Consider the following 20,735-nt stretch of genomic DNA (forward strand, 5'->3'; position numbering starts at 1 on the left):
CAAAGAGATTTTACAATGCCATTTACAAAAGCTTCTTCAAAATTTTAATACTTAGTTATAAACCTGACAAAACATGTGCAGGGTGTGTATGATGAAAGAAATCAGACTGTCTAATTAGATAAATGGAGAGACATATGTTCATGAATTCAGATTCAATATAATAATTTAAATTTTAATTATCCCAAAATGAGTAGATAGGCTCAATATATGCCCATCAAAATCCAAGCAGATTTTTTTGTAGATAATGACAGTCTCTAAAAAGTATAGAAAAAGGCAAAGGAATCAGAGAAGTCAAAATAATTCTGTAAAGGAAAAAATAAAACTGGTGAGAGTGTACTATCTAATTTTAAGGTAAATTATAAAATCAAGACCCTATAGTATTGGTGAAGGAATAGATTCTCATATCAATAGAAAACAGAGAATCCAGAAATAGATCAATAAAATATAGCCAACTCATTTTTAACAAGGGTGCAATTTTGGGAAATGTATATCCTCAAAGACAAATTGGTGGAGAAGGGACAGCCTTTAACAGATGTTATTGGAGGAACTGGACATTCATAGACCAAAGGAAAAAAAAGAACATCAATCTAAGCCTCATACTGTACACAAAAGAAAGTAAAAATGGATGATAAATATAGTCATAAAACTTTTAGAAGAAAATGTAGAGGAAACCTATATAACCATGAAGAAGGCAGAGACCCCGTGGATTTGACATCAAAAACATGACTCAAAAAGAAAAGTATTGATAAATTATACTTTATCAAAATTGCTCTATAAAGTAAATTGTTAAGAGAATGGAAAGGCTAACTGCAGACTTGGGGAACATATTCCAAAAGCATTCCTGATAACTAGTATCTATAATATATGATAAACTCTCAAAACTCAACAGTAATGTCACAATCTAAGATATATTATAAAAAATCGATAGTAAGAAAATAATGACCAAAATAACAGACACTATTTCAAGGAAGATCTATGGGTGGCAAATAAGGCATGAAAAGATGCCCAACAACATTAACCATTGGGGAAATGCAAATTAGCCCCACAACGGCATTGCTATTGGAAATAATGGCATTCTGGAAAGTTGACAGTCCCGAGTTATGGCAAGGATGCAGGGCAACAGAAACTCTCACATGTTGCTGTTAATAATGCAAAATGCTACAGCCATCCTGGAAAACAGTTTGGAAGCTTTTTAAAAGCTAATCTTGCCATATGGCTTGACACTTCCACTCCTAGGTATTTAGCCTAAGGAAATGAAAAAATTTTTTTTTCTGACAGTACTGGGGGTTGAACTCAGGGCCTTGTGTGCTACACAGGCACTCTAGCACTTGAGCCACTTTGCCAGCCATTTTTGCACTGGGATATTTTTGAGATAGGGGCTCACTTTATGCTGGGGCTGACCTGGACCACGATCCTCCGTTTTGTGATTCCATGCATAGCTGGGATGACAGGCGTCCACCATTGCTCCTGGCCATTGGTTGAGATGGCCTCTCACAAACTTTTTGCCCTCACTAGTGCTGAACCTCCATCCTCCTGATCTCAGCCTCCCGAGTAGCTAGTATTCCAGGCTTGAGCCACCACACCCAGCATATTAAAACTTTTATTCAAGCCAGGCACTGGTGGCTTACACCCATAATCCTAGTTAGTTGGGAAGTTGAGATGTGGAAGATTGTGCTTTGAGGCCAGCCTGGGCAAATAGACCCCATCTCCAAAATAATTAGAGCAAAATGGACTGGAGGCGTGACTCAAGTGGTAGAGTGCCTGCTTTGCAAGAGCATCAGAAAAAAATTAAAACCCCAAACCCTTTTATTCACACAAAAATTATACACAAATATTAATAGCAGCCTTATTCATAATCATCAAATCAACCCAAATGACCTTTAACAGGGGAATGGATGAACAACCTATGGTCTATTCATACAACAGACATATTACTCAGCAATAAGAAAAAAATCTCCAAGGCATTATTGAGTGATAGAAGCCAGTTTCAAAAAGGCTGCCTACTGTATGATTCTATTTATATGACATTCTAGAAGAAGCAAAGCTATAGGAACAGAGAACAGACCAGCTGTGGACAGAGGTTAGGGACTGCAGAAGGGTTTAACTAGATGGGGGCAGCACAAGGAAGTTTAAACTGCCCTGTGTCCCGGTTGTGGTGGTAGTCGCACAAATCTGAACATGTGTTAAAACTCATAAAACATCTCCCACAAAAATTTAAATAATTGGATCTAAGTAATTGTAAAAGAACAAAAAAGGCAAACATGATTATTCTTAAGAGTCCCCTCAGCCATGGTAATTAGATAGTGTATTTAAGTCATCTTTGTGATACAAGCAGGTTGTGTTTTGTGTGCAATTTATAGAGTTCATAGTCTCTTGAAAAAACAATATATATAAATAGCTACCCATTTTGTAGTATTCAGAGCATATTTTTATCTCTACATTACTATTGTTAGTGTTGTTATTTCCAGGACTGGAGAGTGAACTTAAGGCTTTGTGCTTGCAAGTGCTCTGCCACTTGAGCTATACCCCCCAGTTCTTTTGTTTTTAGTTTGTTTTCCAGATAGGAACCCCTCCTAGCTTTGCCTAGGCTGGTCTTGAACTATGATCCTCCTACCTCTGTCCCCCAATTAGCTGATATTTACAGGCATGCACCACCATGCCAGGCCTATTAATTTATTTTTGAGGCAGGTCCTAGCTACACAGCACAGGTTAACCTTAAACTAGTGATTCTCCTGCCTCAGCCTTTGGAGTGTTGAGATTACAGAAGTGTACCACCATGCCTGAGTTAACTTTATCATTCTAAAAACAAAATCTTATAGATGTTTAAAATTCGCTTTTATCAAGCTCAGTGGCTTATATACAGATTTTATTTGATCCTAAGCACGCACAGTGACTCAGCCCCTAGCTATAAAGTTTTTATGAGAAGGTACTATCTGCTTTACAAAGATCCATTTTATAATGCAGTTCCTTGAAAGAAGGGTCATAGAGTGAATGCATATATCACTTTATGTTGGGAGCACACTTATCTATACTTCTTTAAATATATTAGGTGATAAGGAAACCAGTTTTCTAGGTAAATTTTCACAATAATCATGTAGTGATGCCCGTGACTTCCTGTTAACTTGAGGCAGCTGTACAATAGAGGAACAACGCATGTGGAATTTAGGTTCTGGTCCTACCATCATTTACTGGGATCAGTCAGTCACCCCAGTCATCCCAAATGAAGTCCAGTCCCAACTTTAAAGCGTAACTTATCATTTTAAAATTGTTTTGTTTTCTCACTATATAGCTACATGTGGGTGATCACTTATTATGGTCTGTTGGTGATGTTTCCTTCTTTTTAACTTTCTTGTTGACATTATCTATCTCACATCTAAATTTTTCCAGTAAGATAGGCCAAAGGTTGAAAAGTAACTTCTTTTGATTAGTGTTGTTCTTTACTCACTTGTTATCATTCACTGAGTAGCACTGTGCCAGGAACTAGAGAAGTAGAGATAAAATGTCCTCAGAATTATGTTTTACTAGACGAGAAAGGCAATTATAATACAGAGTGATGAGTGCTATGATAAGAGTATGCAAATGACGATGAGAAAATGACTACTGAATGAGGCCATGAAGCCTACCTTTTTTTTTTTTTTTACAATGTATTTTGTTTATTTTTTTATTTTTTTTTTCATTTTTCTTTTATTATTCATATGTGCATACAAGGCTTGGTTTATTTCTCCCCCCTGCCCCCACCCCCTCCCTTACCACCCACTCCACCCCCTCCCGCTCCCCCCCTCAATACCCAGCAGAAACTATTTTGCCCTTATCTCTAATTTTGTTGTAGAGAGAGTATAAGCAATAATAGGAAGGAACAAGGGGTTTTGCTGGTTGAGATAAGGATAGCTATACAGGGCATTGACTCACATTGATTTCCTGTGCGTGGGTGTTACCTTCTAGGTTAATTCTTTTTAATCTAACCTTTTCTCTAGTTCCTGGTCCCCTTTTCCTATTGGCCTCAGTTGCTTTAAGGTATCTGCTTTAGTTTCTCTGCATTAAGGGCAACAAATGCTAGCTAGTTTTTTAGGTGTCTTACCTATCCTCACCCCTCCCTTGTGTGCTCTCGCTTTTATCATGTGCTCATAGTCCAATCCCCTTGTTGTGTTTGCCCTTGATCTAATGTCCACATATGAGGGAGAACATACGATTTTTGGTCTTTTGAGCCAGGCTAACCTCACTCAGAATGATGTTCTCCAATTCCATCCATTTACCAGCGAATGATAACATTTCGTTCTTCTTCATGGCTGCATAAAATTCCATTGTGTATAGATACCACATTTTCTTAATCCATTCGTCAGTGCTGGGGCATCTTGGCTGTTTCCATAACTTGGCTATTGTGAATAGTGCTGCAATAAACATGGATGTGCAGGTGCCTCTGGAGTAACAGTCTTTTGGGTATATCCCCAAGAGTGGTATTGCTGGATCAAATGGTAGATCGATGTCCAGCTTTTTAAGTAGCCTCCAAATTTTTTTCCAGAGTGGTTGTACTAGTCTACATTCCCACCAACAGTGTAAGAGGGTTCCTTTTTCCCCGCATCCTCGCCAACACCTGTTGTTGATGGTGTTGCTGATGATGGCTATTCTAACAGGGGTGAGGTGGAATCTTAGTGTGGTTTTAATTTGCATTTCCTTTATTGCTAGAGATGGTGAGCATTTTTTCATGTGTTTTCTGGCCATTTGAATTTCTTCTTTTGAGAAAGTTCTGTTTAGTTCACATGCCCATTTCTTTATTGGTTCATTAGTTTTGGGAGAATTTAGTTTTTTAAGTTCCCTGTATATTCTGGTTATCAGTCCTTTGTCTGATGTATAATTGGCAAATATTTTCTCCCACTCTGTGGGTGTTCTCTTCAGTTTAGAGACCATTTCTTTTGATGAACAGAAGCTTTTTAGTTTTATGAGGTCCCATTTATCTATGCTATCTCTTAGTTGCTGTGCTGCTGGGGTTTCATTGAGAAAGTTCTTACCTATACCTACTAACTCCAGAGTATTTCCTACTCTTTCTTGTATCAACTTAAGAGTTTGGGGTCTGATATTAAGATCCTTGATCCATTTTGAGTTAATCTTGGTATAGGGTGATATACATGGATCTAGTTTCAGTTTTTTGCAGACTGCTAACCAGTTTTCCCAGCAGTTTTTGTTGAAGAGGCTGCTATTTCTCCATCGTATATTTTTAGCTCCTTTGTCAAAGATAAGTTGCTTATAGTTGTGTGGCTTCATATCTGGATCCTCTATTCTGTTCCACTGGTCTTCATGTCTGTTTTTGTGCCAGTACCATGCTGTTTTTATTATTATTGCTTTGTAATATAGTTTGAAGTCAGGTATTGTGATACCTCCTGCATTGTTCTTTTGACTGAGTATTGCCTTGGCTATTCGTGGCCTCTTGTGTTTCCATATAAATTTAACAGTAGATTTTTCAATCTCTTTGATGAATGTCATTGGAATTTTGATGGGAATTGCATTAAACATGTAGATTAATTTTGGGAGTATAGACATTTTTACTATGTTGATTCTACCAATCCATGAGCATGGGAGATCTCTCCACTTTCTATAGTCTTCCTCAATCTCTTTCTTCAGAAGTGTATAGTTTTCCTTGTAGAGGTCTTTCACATCTTTTGTTAGGTTTACACCTAGGTATTTGATTTTGTTTGAGGCTATTGTAAATGGAATTGTTTTCATACATTCTTTTTCCGTTTGCTCATTGTTAGTGTATAGAAATGCTAATGATTTTTCTATGTTGATTTTATATCCTGCTACCTTGCTATAGCTATTGATGATGTCTAGGAGCTTCTGAGTAGAGTTTTTTGGGTCTTTAAGGTATAGGATCATGTCGTCTGCAAATAGGGATATTTTGACAGTTTCTTTACCTATTTATATTCCTTTTATTCCTTCTTCTTGCCTAATTGCTCTGGCTAGGAATTCCAGTACTATGTTGAATAGGAGTGGAGATAGTGGGCATCCTTGTCTGGTTCCTGATTTTAGAGGGAATGGTTTTAATTTTTCTCCGTTAAGTATAATGCTGGCTGTAGGTTTGTCATATATAGCTTTTATAATGTTGAGGAACTTTCCTTCTATTCCTAGTTTTCTTAGAGCTTTTATCATGAAATGATGTTGGATCTTATCAAAGGCTTTTTCTGCATCTATTGAGATGATCAAGTGGTTTTTGTCTTTGCTTCTGTTAATGTGGTTTATTACGTTTATTGATTTTCGTATGTTGAACCACCCCTGCATCCCTGGGATGAAGCCTACCTGGTCGTGGTGAATAATCTTTTTGATGTGTTGCTGAATTCGATTTGCCATTATTTTGTTGAGGATTTTTGCATCAATGTTCATTAAGGAGATTGGCCTATAGTTCTCCTTTTTGGAGGTGTCTTTGCCTGGTTTTGGGATAAGTGTAATAGAGGCTTCATAAAATGTGTTTGGCAGTTTTCCTTCCCTTTCTATTTCATGGAACAGTTTAAGGAGGGTTGGTATCAGTTCTTCTTTAAAGGTCTGATAGAATTCAGCAGAGAATCCATCAGGTCCTGGACTTTTCTTTTGGGGGAGACTCTTGATTGCTGCTTCAATTTCAATGTGTTATAGGTCTATTCAGGTGATTAATTTCCTCTTGGTTCAGTTTTGGATGATCATATGTATCTAGAAATCTGTCCATTTCTTTTAGATTTTCAAATTTATTTGAATATAGGTTCTCAAAGTAGACTCTGATGATTTCCTGGACTTCCATGGTGTTTGTTGTTATCTCCCCTTTTGCATTCCTGATTCTACTAATTTGGGTTTTTTCTCTCCTCATTTTAGTCAGGTTTGCTTGTTTATTTTTTCAAAGAACCAACTTTTTGTTTCATTAATTCTTTGTATGGTTTTTTTTGGTTTCTATTTCGTTGATTTCAGCTCTTATTTTTATTATTTCTCTCCTTCTATTTGTTTTGGGATTTGCTTGTTCTTGTTTTTCTAGGAGTTTGAGATGTATCATTAGGTCATTGATTTGGGATCTTTCAATCTTTTTAATATATGCACTCATGGCTATAAACTTTCCTCTCAAGACTGCCTTAGCTGTGTCCCATAGGTTCTGGTAGGTTGTGTTTTCATTTTCATTGACTTCTAGGAACTTTTTAATTTCCTCTTTTATTGCATCGATGATCCATTCTTCATTAAGTAATGAGTTATTTAGTTTCCAGCTGTTTGCATGTTTTTTGTCTTTACTTTTGTTGTTGAGTTCTACTTTTACTGCATTGTGATCAGATAGTATGCATGGTATTATTTCTATTTTCTTATATTTGCTGAGGCTTGCTTTGTGCCCTAGGATATGATCTATTTTGGAGAAGGTTCCATGGGCTGCTGAGAAGAATGTATATTGTGTAGAAGTTGGATGAAATGTTCTGTAGACATCTACTAGGTCCACTTGATCTATTGCATATTTTAGATCTTGGATTTCTTTATTGAGTTTTTGTTTGGATGACCTATCTATTGATGATAATGGAGTGTTAAGGTCTCCCACAACCACTGTGTTGGCGTTTATATATGCTTTTAGGTCTTTCAGGGTATGTTTGATGAAATTGGGTGCATTGACATTGGGTGCGTACAGATTGATGATTATTATTTCCTTTTGGTCTATTTCCCCTTTTATTAGTATGGAATGTCCTTCTTTATCTCGTTTGATCAATGTAGGTTTGAAGTCTACTTTGTCAGAGATAAGTATTGCTACTCCTGCTTGTTTTCGGGGGCCATTGGTGAAGCCTACCTTTAAAGAATGAGTGGGCATTGAGCAGCAAAGATAAAAAGATGCCAAGGTGAGAAATTATGGTTCAGCACAGGGATAAGGGCTTCTCCCCTTAATGTAAGGGGAGAAACAAAGGGCTAGAACCACAACTGTATGCCATATTACACGGTTTGAATTTTGTCCTGGAGGGATGGAGAACCTGACAAAGGAGTCTAGTGAGGAGCAGGGCCATACTACATGTTTGCTGGAGATGCTGGGTTGTACGTCTGTATGTCTGTGTGGTGGGAAAGGAAATAAGAATATAATCCTGGATTCCAGTTTGAAAACCATTACAATAACCTAGGAATGCTGAATGGCAGTGGGGAGTGAGAAGAGAATTTAGACAAAAGAAATATTAAGTAGATTGAGTACAAGGCCTTGGAGAACAATTGGAGGTGGTGGGTACTTATTTGCGGGATGTTTGCTGCCTTAACACGATGCTACCTTTAAAAGTAATTAAAAGCCACACTTGTAAAGGTATGTAGTTGGCAAGTGTTATGCTCACATCCTGATACTGTTTTTATTATTAGAGAAAGAGACAAAGAAGTATCACAGCTAAGGGACCTTTGTGAGCACCACACATTATGATTTAGGAAAAATAACTGACAGTAACATGGCTTGAGATGGGGACATTGGGGACAGGGAGATGATAGTAAGAAGAGAAAATTGGTGAGGCTGCTTTCAGTTAAGGAGGCAGGAGGGACATCAGCATGACTCAGAAGGTAAAGGCTGCTGACATCTTTGGGTGCAGTGACAATGTCTTGTGTCTGGCAGTTGATTGCAAGATCATTAATAGTGTAAGTCACCTGAGTGCAACAGAAATACTAATTCTGCTGCCTGTTTCATTTGTCTATCTGTCTAAAAATATGAAGTCCACATAACCAACTTGTTCATCAAGGAAGTAAAATTCCCTTTAATAGAATAGTCTGTATTTCACATCAGATGAATTGCAAAGACATATCCTTTTCCTCTGGTTCTCCTTTTTCTGCTGTAATACCATCTCGATCACTTGCCAATATGGCACTGAGATAGACAAGTTACAGCTTATTTTTTTATTTTTGAACCTTAAAGTAGTTTATTTAACATTGTAATAATAAGCTGTATTTATATATTATATAAATGTATGAAATCTTAATAAAAGGTAGAAAAAAAATGCCTGGACTAAAAGAATCTCCATATGGATTTACTTTATTTAGAGGAGGTCTTTTGTTTACAAAAACTTACATTAAATTATATAAATTATTTCCTTCCAAATTAGATCATTTTTAATAAAATTTACACTTTTTGAGATTGTTGTCTAGAGTTGAATTTGAGAGACACCCAGCTCTGCTAATGGCACCGTTAGATTGTGGGCTGCAGATATATCTTCGTGGTAGAGCAGATGCTTAGTGTGCTTGAGGTTCTGCATTTAATCACCAGCACCACAAGAGAAAAAGGAACTAGGTCTCAGCATATGTTATGACTGATAGCATGTGTGCTTTATTGTAACAGATAGATTTTTAATGCTTTTGAATGCACAGACTTTTTAGACGTTACTCCCAAAGTTGGGGAGAGTCTCCCATCCTATGGCCTTCTATGGAGGTTGAGCCTACTCTGGCTGTGTGATGTGTTGGAAGCCTTAGTTTCCTTCTCTATAATATGAACACAATAAGAGTAGCTCTCTCACAACACATTGGGCAGATAAAATCAATTAGTTCATATTAAGCAATTAACATAATACCTACCAAATAACATTTAATCGGTCAATATAATTAATTAATATTAAATGCAAGAGTGTACAATTCCCACCTACTTATAATCATATGACTTGGCACATCTAATTTCAGTTACAATCACTATGTAATTGTATATAAAAACAAGGAATCTGTACAGCTTCTTTCACTGGTACTTCTTCTTTCATTAGGGATACTAGCTGTCTAGACTTTATTTTTCCATGAGGTGAGTGGAGAGGGATTGACAAGTGGGGATGTAAAGAAAACAAAAAATTGTCATTGTAGTAATCAGACTATGCATCTAAGAATAATCTTACCTGGGAATGCTTTTATTTCTCAGGTATATTAAGGAAACAAACATAAAAAATGACCCAATTCAACTCAACAATCTTATCAAGAAAAACTCTGATGTGGTAACTTGGACCCCACGACCTGGAGCTACCCTTGACCTGGGCAGGATGCTAAAGGATCCAACAGACAGGTTTGACTTAAGTATTTATAGATGATAAAAAGGCTTTATAATTTTTTCAATATTATGTTCAAATAATGATCAATTCTGGACTCTTGACAGAAACACTACTCTTGCAGTAACATTTTATTGAGTATCATACTAAGATTCTGTGCATTAAAATCCACATATCACTTTTTAAAATAGAAATCTTACTATTTAGATAAAATAAATCATCTAAAAAGTATCTTTCAAACCCACGGAAAAAGAAGACAGTTATTCCCCAAACTTCTCATCCTATATAATAATGTTTTTCCTCATTTTAGAAATTTACTAGAAACTAATGAGTAAATTGTTTTCTATTAAGGATCATTGATAGAACTCAAAAGTACATTGTTTGACATAAGTAAAAAGCAGTGAGGAAGTTTTCATTGTTTCCTTGTTGGTAGTACAACAATGTATTACTATTCTGAAGGTAATACATTTGGACAGGTAATAATACACTGGAAATGCAAATCAAGAAAGGGTAACATTGGTGTCACAAACCCATATTTTAATAAGTACTTGTGTTGAGCCAAACAGAGCCATGAGTTCTTCACTCTCAGAGATATTGGGAAGTAGTGCACACAATTACCCAAAACCTACCCTCTCCCAGCCTTACCGTTATAAAATTGGTATAAATGATAAAGTAGCCAATTTTGGCCTTTTGTTAACTTCCAAAATGAAATGAGTTATCAAACCTGGCCAGTTCTTCTTAATAACAAACAGCCTCTTCTGCCCTGGTCTCAATCCCACATCTCACAATTTCTCACTTCCCCCACATCCAGCCACTTGCATTTTTCAATATGCAAGTCACAATTCATTGACAGGCCATACAATCAAGGTCATTGCCCCAAACTCATGTTTTCATTTTAAAAAATGAAATGAATAATAGAATAAAATGTCTGAGTGCATTGCATATAATAAGGGTATTATTTCATGAAATTTTCATTTCATGAATAAACTTTTATTTTGTGTGCATCTCTGGGGTCCTGATGTAAATGTGGTTCTTGTTGAGATTTTAGGCAAAATATTTGACAGCCATACTCTTCAATGCTGAATAGTTAATTTCTAAATTGCAAAACTATTCCTTTTTCTTTCCTACTTAAAATTCTTCAAGATCTCCCCAGTGCTTCTTGGAGAAGAGAGGTCTTTATTCTCCAGGTTAAGAGTGAAAAATGTTTTTAATTATTTCAGTTATTATTGGGCATTCAAGAGCCTTCATCATTTGACATTTTCCTAACTCTCCAAAACCATCTCTACAGGCCTCCAGATGCATCCTACAATAGTCATTCTCAAATTCCAGTGAATGTCAAAATAACCAGAGGGGTCTGGGCTTCTGCCAGAGATTCTGACTCAGGAGATCTGAGTTAGAGCCCAGAAATTTGCCTTTGTATCCTTGTGCCACACCAAAGCATGCTGGGAAACAAGAGTCAGTATTGTTTGATTTCAGCACTAATACACAGTGTAGCGGACACACAGAGACTAAGTGATTGACTTCCTTGTAAGGGCAGAAGCAATAAGAAAGTCCAAGAAATGTGGTCACAGGAAGCTTGGTCTGGAGTCTGCCTTTGTATCCTTGTGCCACACCAAGGCATGCTGAGAAACAAGAGTCAGTATTGTTTGATTTTAGCACTAATATGCAGTGTAGGGGACACACAGAAACTAAGTAATTGACTTCCTTGTGAGGGCAGAAGCAACAAGAAAGTCCAAGAAATGTGGTCACAGGAAGCTTGGTCTGGAGTCTGGCATTTAGCCAGGTCTTGGAGATGAGGAAGAGACTACAAGTAATGAGAGAAAGAGAGAGAGAGAGAGAGAGAGAGAGAGAGAGAAATTGATTCCTATCAGAGGCAAAAGCTAATTAGAGAAGGATGGGCTTACTAGAATCAGGGACTTGGAGAATATAGTTATTTGAATGAGTGAATAAATGTATTCTGTTAATTCAGAAATGATTTACTGAGCACCTTTGGTATACTGGGTAGGTGTACCAAGAGTCTTTGCCCTCTTGAATGCACACACACCAGAATCCAGGGTAGACAAGTGAAGGCAGAGGAAAAGGATGAGAGTAATGTGATGCTGAGGACAGGGTTGGAAGGGTCTCATAACCCAGTGCAAATAACTTGTCCTGGGAGTGAGGGGAACTACAGAAAGTTGTAAAACAAAGGATTGCTACTGAACTGTGTTTTTGGAAAAATTTTTCGTTTGTCATAAGGGAATGAACTGGGGAAGAGACTGCAGATAGAACACTGGAGTCAGGGAGGCCAGTTGGGAGTCTGTGGCTTTATATTAGAAGAGATTAGTGAGGCTCTAGACTGAGATGGGACAAGGAGCAGGGGGAAGATTTGAGATATATTTAGAAGTGATAAGCTTTAGGATTTGGTAAACGATTTATTATGGAACCCAGTGCAACTGTAGCTTAAGGCATATAATGTGCTAAAAGTAGAATTTGGGGAAGAGGGATATGTACCATTGCCTGCCAAATCTTTCCTGGTCAGGCGCCTGTTTCTATCCTTATTATTTCCTGTTTCCAGCTCGCATTCTGTTCCATTCCCAGAATTCAAGATTCCATGTTCCATGCAATGAGCCATTTTCACAGGATTGGACTTCACTTTAGGAACTCCCTTGTCCATTTTGCTGACTGGGTAGATTTAAAGATAAAATTGCCCATTTTTCTGTCAGTTGTAGTTTGATTAGTATAGTCAGAGCACCAAATTATTAGAGACACAAAATTCTGTGTATATCTCAAAGATAAGCTAAAGTGATCTGTACATGTAACAAATACGTATTGAGCACCTGTTATATACTCAGTTGTGGTTGTTACTTTTATGAAATTTATCTTCTAATTGGAATGGAGAGGTAGGAGTGTGGGAATACTCACAAAGTCAATGCAACCAAGTTGTATCCAACATTTCCAGAATTGTTCCCCTAAAGGGTCCAAATCAGTGATTTTGAACTTTTTCCTCCCAGACATGAACTTTTTTTTAATTATATTTTTAGAGAATTGAACTCAGGGAATTGGGCTTGCTAGACAGGCACTTTACCACTTGAGCCATGTCCCCAGTCCTTTTGCTTATGGTTTGTTTCTCAGATAGAGTCTTGCATTTTTGCCTGGGCTAGCCTCAGACAACAATCCTCCAACCTTCACCTCTCAAGTAGCTGAGATCCCAGGCATGCACCACCACCCCCAGCTTGGTTTTGAGATAGGGTCTCACTAACTTTTCCTTTGACTGGCCTCAAACCTCTTCTCCTAGCTCTGTCTCCTGAAGAGCTGGGACTACAGGTGTGTGACCATGCTTGGTCCTAGATGTCAACTTTATTATTCAAATGAAATCTGACTAAAAACCCATCCTACTAAATAATGATGGTAGCTGCTTTGGTTTAGGCTAAGGTGAGGCCCATGAGGCACTTCATTTCCATCTCAAATCTGATTGAATTTTAGTATTTAAAAGCTAATTTATTGTTTACATCTTTTGCCATTCTCTCATGTTTGTTTTTTTAAGCAAAGGCATCATAGAGCCTCCAGAAGGAACTAAAATTTACAAAGATTCCTGGGACTTTGAACCATATCTGAACACTTTGAATGCTGCTATAGGGGATGAAATCTTTCTTCACTCATCCTGGATAAAAGAATATTTCACTTGGGCTGGATTTAAGAATTACAACCTGGTGGTCAGGGTATGCTGTTACAAATTATTTATCTCTGCTATCTTGTTTTTTGGAAATAGATGAAATCCTTTTAGTTTTCCAATTTGTTTCTATTAAGCCCCACCAACTCCCTGGCAGAGAATAGATTTGACCATGTGATAAACAACCTCTCCTTGAACATTTAGGAGCTGTTCTGAAGTCCAGCTCAGTTTTCCTTTAGGAACATCTGTTGTCTCCTATTACCATGTGTGTGTTGTTTGTTTTGAGTTGGTGGGTGCTTTGTTTTAGTGTTGATATTTGGCATGGCAGGAACAGCTATGAATCTGTGAGGCTAGAAGGTGGGATACACTCAGAGGGGGGGTGACTTGGAACAAGGTAAGACAGATGCAGGTAATTCATAGCTCTATCTATGGTGGGGACTGAATGGCACAAACCAAGAGGCAGACATGAATCTAGAATATAAATTAGCCCATATGCACAGAACAACAAGCTAAGAGCTCAGGTTATAACGTGATCACCAAAGTTGGAGGTGTTCCAAGAGCAAATTAGGAATTAGCAGACAGGGGATGCAAGGAGGTCTGGAATGGGTGAAAAGCACTGCAGTGTCACTGAGTAACCAGTGTCCAAGGTGCTGCAAGGGAAGCCAAGTCTAGGGATGGCATCAGGAAGTGGACAACACACACACTCTTAGAGACAAGTACTAGTTAACCTCAGGGGGAATAGTCATTTCCATGTTTACCTTTCAACCCTGAACATCAATGCATGGCCACATTTGTCACACTCCAAAGCAGTGATTCTCAAGAACCTACCTGGGTTCACTGCCAGTCTGTGACAAGGTTTTTGCTTGTCAATAGTAAAATAAGTAAGAGTGCAAGTGTGCATATTGGTGCAAAGATATCAACTCTTTTTTCTTGGGATGAATTACTCTAAGATTAAGCCTTTTCTGTTTTTGAGGCATTAAAGCAGTCTTTAGTGGCATAAAAGGATAGTAGATGTAGTTGTTTTCCAAGTCCCCACTTGGAAAAATAAAATGTTGGTACCTATTTTAGCACTCAGGCATTTTTTTTAAGGAAATTGCCTTCGAAATCTGAGGACCTGGGAAATTTTGATCTAAATGATATTAATCAGTATGAAAATGGAATTATAAATAGATTCAATGAAACTATTTATAGTTTCATTAGCTGCCATATGACAGCAGGAAAGATTCCAAATTTTATTTATTCCCTTACCTGAAAACTTCTGGTGGTATTTGATGTCTCATTACTTATAGTTCTTATATCCTTCTTTATAAATTTGATTAAAGATAGTAATAGGAAGCAGTTTTACTAATACAGAAGACTGGGATTTTAATGTTAGCAATTCAGGAGAGGAGAAAGATGGAGTGGAGGGAGAGAGGGAAGGAGAGAGAGACATAATATTAATATTGCCTACTTTAAAGACATTTGAGTCTTATATTCTCAGAATTTTTTTAAAGATCTTTATCACCTGATTAACATTCTTCTTTCCATTTACCATGATGTCATTTTCCTAGATGATTGAAACAGATGAGGACTTCAACCCTTTTCCTGGAGGATACAACTATTTGGTTGACTTTCTAGATTTATCCTTCCCAAAAGAAAGACCAAGCCGGGAACATCCCTATGAGGAAGTAAGCAGCAGTCTCAGTGGAAATCCCTCCCTCCCTTTCTCCCTTCCTTCCTCCCTCCCTTCCTTCCTTTCCTCCTTCTCTCCCTCCCTCCCCTCTTCTATTCCCCTTTCCTTCCTAATTTTTAATTTAGAATAACTTTATTTTTACAAAAAAGTTGCGAGGATAATAAGAGTGTTGTTTATATCTTACTTTACTATGGTACACTTGTCACAAGTAACCAACCAATAATAACCAAAATCCATGGTTGCTTCATTTTGAGTCATTTGTAAAGGTTGGTTTCCCTATCTACTTTCTTCCACACCCCACTCAGCCTCAGTTTTTGTTAGATCTACCAGCATGAAACTTTGCCTTCTTTTTCTTCTGTCCAATGGTGTCTCCCTCCCCAAGCGAACACATTGAACATATTGGTAAGAGAGTTAAATCAACATAAACCTACAAGGCTCCCATGGTGGCAGACTGATGTCAATGAAAGAGCCTTGGCTTTAAAGACAGGGTCAAGTTTGGGACTAGAGCCCCATCCCTGCTGATCATAACCATTGAATGAGGCTTTGAACAAGTTAGTTAACCTGTCCAAGCCTTGTTTTCTTTTCCCTCCACAGGGCTTATTCCCACACTGCCTGATTGTTTGATGTGAACATGCATTGAAATTTTAAATTTTACCTGAGTATAGAATCATTAGCTAAGCTTCTAGGACATACAGTTTGCCGTTAAGTTTAGTGCAATTAAACGTGTGAGACCCAAATTGTAGAAGTTTAAATATACCTTCATATAATGGAAGTGTTCTTAAATTATATTTCAATAAATTGTCTTATATTTTTGTTTAGTAAAGCATCCACTATGTTAAAAATTTAGCAAAACTACTGCATAATTTATTGATCTTAGAAAATTGGATTTTTACATACAAGAAAATCCTGTGTGGTGAGCAGATTTATACTTTTTTTTTTTTTAACCAGGATTTCACTATGTTGCCTAAGCTGGCTTTGAACTCCTGGGCTCAAGAGATCCTTCTACTTCATCCTCCTGAGTACCTGCAACAACAGGTGTATGCCACTGCACCGGGCTAGGTTTATGTCCATTTTAAGAAAAATAAATCTTTTCATTTGTGCTTCTTTTTAACAAATACTTACACAGAACAAGCACAGTTATAAACATTTATTGACTATTAAGTCATTTAATCCAATAACACCATGAGCAGATATTGCTGTCTTCCCCGTTTTATGATGTAACATTGATGAGTAAAATCTCTTGCCCAAGATCACCCAGCAAGCAAATGGTGGTTCATATCTTTGAATTCCAACAGTCTAGCTCCAAAGTCTATGTCATTAGCCATGTCACTATACAGCTGCTTAAATCTGAATTTACAAAACCTGAAGATCAAGAATCTGTTAGCCTTAGAGAAGATTCACCTTTGAAGTTTTTCAAACAACAAGGTCTTTACAATATTTATTTTGAAGGACAGTGTCACTGTTTCATACCTTTTCATAATACAGCTGCTGGATAAAGCAAGTGACAGCTCTGTTGCAGGTTTAACTACACCATGGGGTAGTTATCATGCCCACCATGCATGTGGTGGTCTGTAATGTGGCTTGTGGGGCGGGTGTCTCCTGGAACTTTAGTGGGAGGTTTGCTTAAGGAGGTCATGTCTGTACTTGGAAAAGCTGTTCATCTGTTAACTGGAACCTCCTCATATTGATTCCCGTCTGCTTTTTGCATTAATGGTCTCCTTTCTAGATTTGCTTAACTAGTCGAAATCGCCTGTCAACAACTCACTTTCTGACTTCCCTTATTTTTTCCTGCCTCCTTTGCATTTTTTCAGTCCATTTTCTGCAAATACCACCTCAATCTCTTCTTTCCTTCTGAAATTCTGTGCTTAAATCACTATTTTTCTCCAGTCTCTTCTTAGGTGAACTTACCTGCAACCATCTCTTCTCTACAAATGACTCCAAAAAGCAAACATCTAGCCCAAATTTCTTCCTGACTCCCTCCAATATGGTCAGGTGTTGGATTCTGAATAGTCAACTGCTTGCTGGATATCACCACCCACATTTCTAAACCCTTGGCACCTCATTTTCAACATGTTCTAAATGCAACCCCCTCATCCTCATTCTCTCAAACTGATCTGTGACCTTTTCTTTCTGATTGATGGCAATACCATCACCCCAGTCAGCCAAGTTAGAAACAAGGAAGCAATCTTTTCCTCATCCTCAAATCTAACCGATCACCAAGACTGTCCTAGTTTATACCTAAAACATTTCTCAGATCTGTCCTCTCTCTCCTGTGTACTTAACTCCAGATTACAAGTCAAGAAAGTTCATTCCCCTCCACCAGGAAGAATAAAGTCCCAATACCACATCCTAGTCAGGCAGACCTTACTCTGACCAAACTGAGGAATTAGGTTTTTAAATCTCTATGGGCAAAGCACAGGATACTCTGACCTCTGACCTCAGTTCACAATGGACAGAATTGTCTTTTAGGAGCTGTATAAGAAAGGGAAATAAATCCCAAATGCCAGTCCTCTAATCTTTCTTTGAATAAATAGCCTGTCATTTATGAGAGTTTGTTTTTACTGGCATTAGCGTGGTATTTACCAGGAAAAAAGAGATGTGATGAAGATATTGAGAAAGATTCTGTAAACTTTAACATGGGTACTAACAAGAGTGTTAAAGCCATGTCCAATCTTAGAATACCATGCCTTCATGCTTTTCTATAAATTCATTCTCTCTCTTCCCATCAATAGTTCCACGATAGAGAAACCATGGCTTAGTGAACATAAGATCACATCATCAGTCAGTGCAGGGCTGAGACTCAGCCCATCTCTGCTTGTCTCTAGTCCTGCCCTCCTTTGACTAGCTAACAGCTCCATTGTGTACAGTGGGGATGCTTTAAAAACCTAGACCACCAGATATAAGGTAGTTTTTCTCTATGGCAGGCTGCCATAAACTTTCAGGCCAGAGTATATTTTTGGAATGACAAATGGCACTTACTACATTCGAGGCCTTGTTAAGTATTTTATATACATTGACTCATCTAACCCTAACCAGACTCCTGTAAGGAATGTCCCATTATAATCTTCATTTTATGGGTGAGGAAATTGAGTACAGAATGGTTACCAAGATCACTAGCAAAACTTGGATTTGAATCCAGTGATCTGACCCCAGGTTAGCATTCAGTCTCTCTGCTCACCAGGGTAGATCTATGTCTTGTTTTCTTTTCTTTGATTTCTGTTGCACTTAGCCACCCTTCCTTTTCTCCTCAGAACTGCAGTGTCTGCTCCAGATTTCTCTCATTCATGCCCAGTGCCCTTGCCACCACTGGTAACTACTTCCTTCCCCCAAGGGCATGAGAACTCCATCCCTTGTACTGTCTGAGCCACCCCTGTGAGTAGTTCAATGCCTTTCAGATCCATAGCAGGGTCGATGTCATCAGACATGTTGTGAAGAATGGTCTACTCTGGGATGACTTGTACATAGGATTCCAGACCCGTCTGCAGCGGGATCCTGACATATACCATCACCTGTAAGTCTGGAAACACCTGTCACCCCTGGGCCACTGTAGAGGATGCTATGTGTATATACAAGCTGAATCAATGACTATCTATGCCCCCAACTTCGGAAAGATACATGAGAGTTCTCCACTAGAGCTTCATTAGCTTGTTAGGTATATTAGTTTGTTATATATATTTGGTGATACCGGGGCTTGAACTCAGGGCCTCACACTTGCTAAGCAGGCACTTTCTCACTTGAGCCACTTCGCCAGCCCTGGTTTGTTAAGTTTTTAACAAACAAATCTTGTTAAGAAAGGATAATATATTTCCTGGCTTTATACATCATGTGAATGTGTTCCTGATCCCTTCTGGAAGTAGTTTTTGGTATAGGAAAGAAAAAGACATTATTAACAAGGAAAAGATGCATTTGCCAAAGAAGAATGAGGAGGGGATAATTATGTGGCAAAGATGAGGTCACTGAATTGTTGTGATCTCCCTTGTCACATTTTACCTGCATTCAACCCTGAGCATGAATTTGGTGGACAGGTCAGTTTACAGGAATGGTCCATTAAATTTCTGCTTGCTTGCATTTGGTTCAACAGTGCTAAGTTTTTAAGATCATATTTGGAATATTTGAATTGAAATGCCCCAAAGGACAATTTTCCATTTTTTTATTTATAAAAATCACCAAGGACAGACTATTTTCTAATCATTGTCTCTGATCCTCTGAAAATTGTGGGAATTTAATTTTAAAATTCCAGTCATTTAAAATATCTAATCAAAATCCACTGTCTAGTTTCTATTCTAAGCTTGCAATGACAGGCATTTATTGCAATTTCCTTTTTACTTATTTCCTTTTGAATGTTTTAAAATTATATTTTAAAAATTTAAAGAATGTGGAAGTATATAAAATACAAAGTAAGTATCCTCACCCAGGAAATCTCTTCTGTTTCCTGCCCTTCCCTCCACCCATTCTCAGGGCAACCCCTGATAAAAAGGCGGTGTGTCCCCTCCTGGTCTATTTCTGGGCACATTAACATTTCTCAAAATATATTTGTTTTCAATTAAATGTACCATATTGCTGTTGTTTTTCAATGCAATGACAGTACAGACAATCTGTAATTTGATATCAAACATTCCAAGTATAATTCCAAAGGGGTTTTGTATTCATCAATCTGTCTTCACTCTCTCTCAGTGTTGGGTCATGCATGTCAACCTAAAACCTTTTAACAGCTGAAAAACAATTCAAATTTTTGAAAAATTTAAATTAGTTTTTAAATTTATTTTTTGGTAGTACTGGGGGTTGAGCTCAGAGTCTTGCATTAGCTAGGCACTTGAGCCAGTCCCCCAACCCTTTTTGCTTTAGTTATTTTTGGGATAGGGTCTTGAGTTTTTACCTGGCATGGCCTGGACTGAGATACTCATAGTATGCTTCTCTCATAGCTGGGATGACAGGTACATGCTACCACACCCAGCTATTGATTGAGATGGGATCTTGCTAACTTTTCGCCCAGGCTAGCCTGGAACTGTGATCCTCCTGATCTCCACCTCCCAAATCCCTAGGATTACAGGCCTAAGCCATTGCACCAGGCCCCAAGTTTTATTTATTTTTCAACAGTGTATATACCTGACTTCTTTTTTGGAAAAAAAAAGAAAAGAAGAAGAACAACAACACAGTAATTGCTGAGAGATTCTGGAGATTTCTTTATGAAAATAGTTAATCTTTGAAACTTTTAGGAAATCAGTGTTGGAATTACCTTGTTATATTGTGTCTTGATAACAAAGGTCATAAGCAGAAGATGATGTGGTAATGAATCTTGGGACTAGGCACAATTTGGTTTATCTTTATTGCTCTAAACATTCGTCTCATACAAATAATGCATATCCACTGTAGAAAATTTGAAAAAAATTTAAATAAAAAATGAAAACCACAAATAATCCCATCACCCAGACAGAGTAATTTA

General features: G+C 37.7%; 1 protein-coding gene across 19 annotated transcripts in view; it reads left to right on the plus strand.

The window, feature by feature from the left end:
• Window positions 1-20,735, plus strand: part of LOC109687273 (cytidine monophosphate-N-acetylneuraminic acid hydroxylase) — a 300,528-nt gene that overhangs the window by 268,636 nt on the left and 11,157 nt on the right. For 17 of the 19 annotated variants that reach the window (XM_074082744.1, XM_074082757.1, XM_074082751.1 and 14 more), the window contains 4 exons: window positions 9,848-9,988; window positions 13,495-13,669; window positions 15,171-15,287; window positions 18,688-18,803. In XM_074082744.1, the coding sequence (XP_073938845.1) occupies window positions 9,848-9,988; window positions 13,495-13,669; window positions 15,171-15,287; window positions 18,688-18,803 (549 nt within the window). The other 2 variants (XM_074082749.1, XM_074082750.1) reach the window with 2 other exon arrangements.

Source organism: Castor canadensis, chromosome 8 (genome assembly GCF_047511655.1).
Source record: "Castor canadensis chromosome 8, mCasCan1.hap1v2, whole genome shotgun sequence".
Classification (NCBI taxonomy): domain Eukaryota; kingdom Metazoa; phylum Chordata; class Mammalia; order Rodentia; family Castoridae; genus Castor; species Castor canadensis.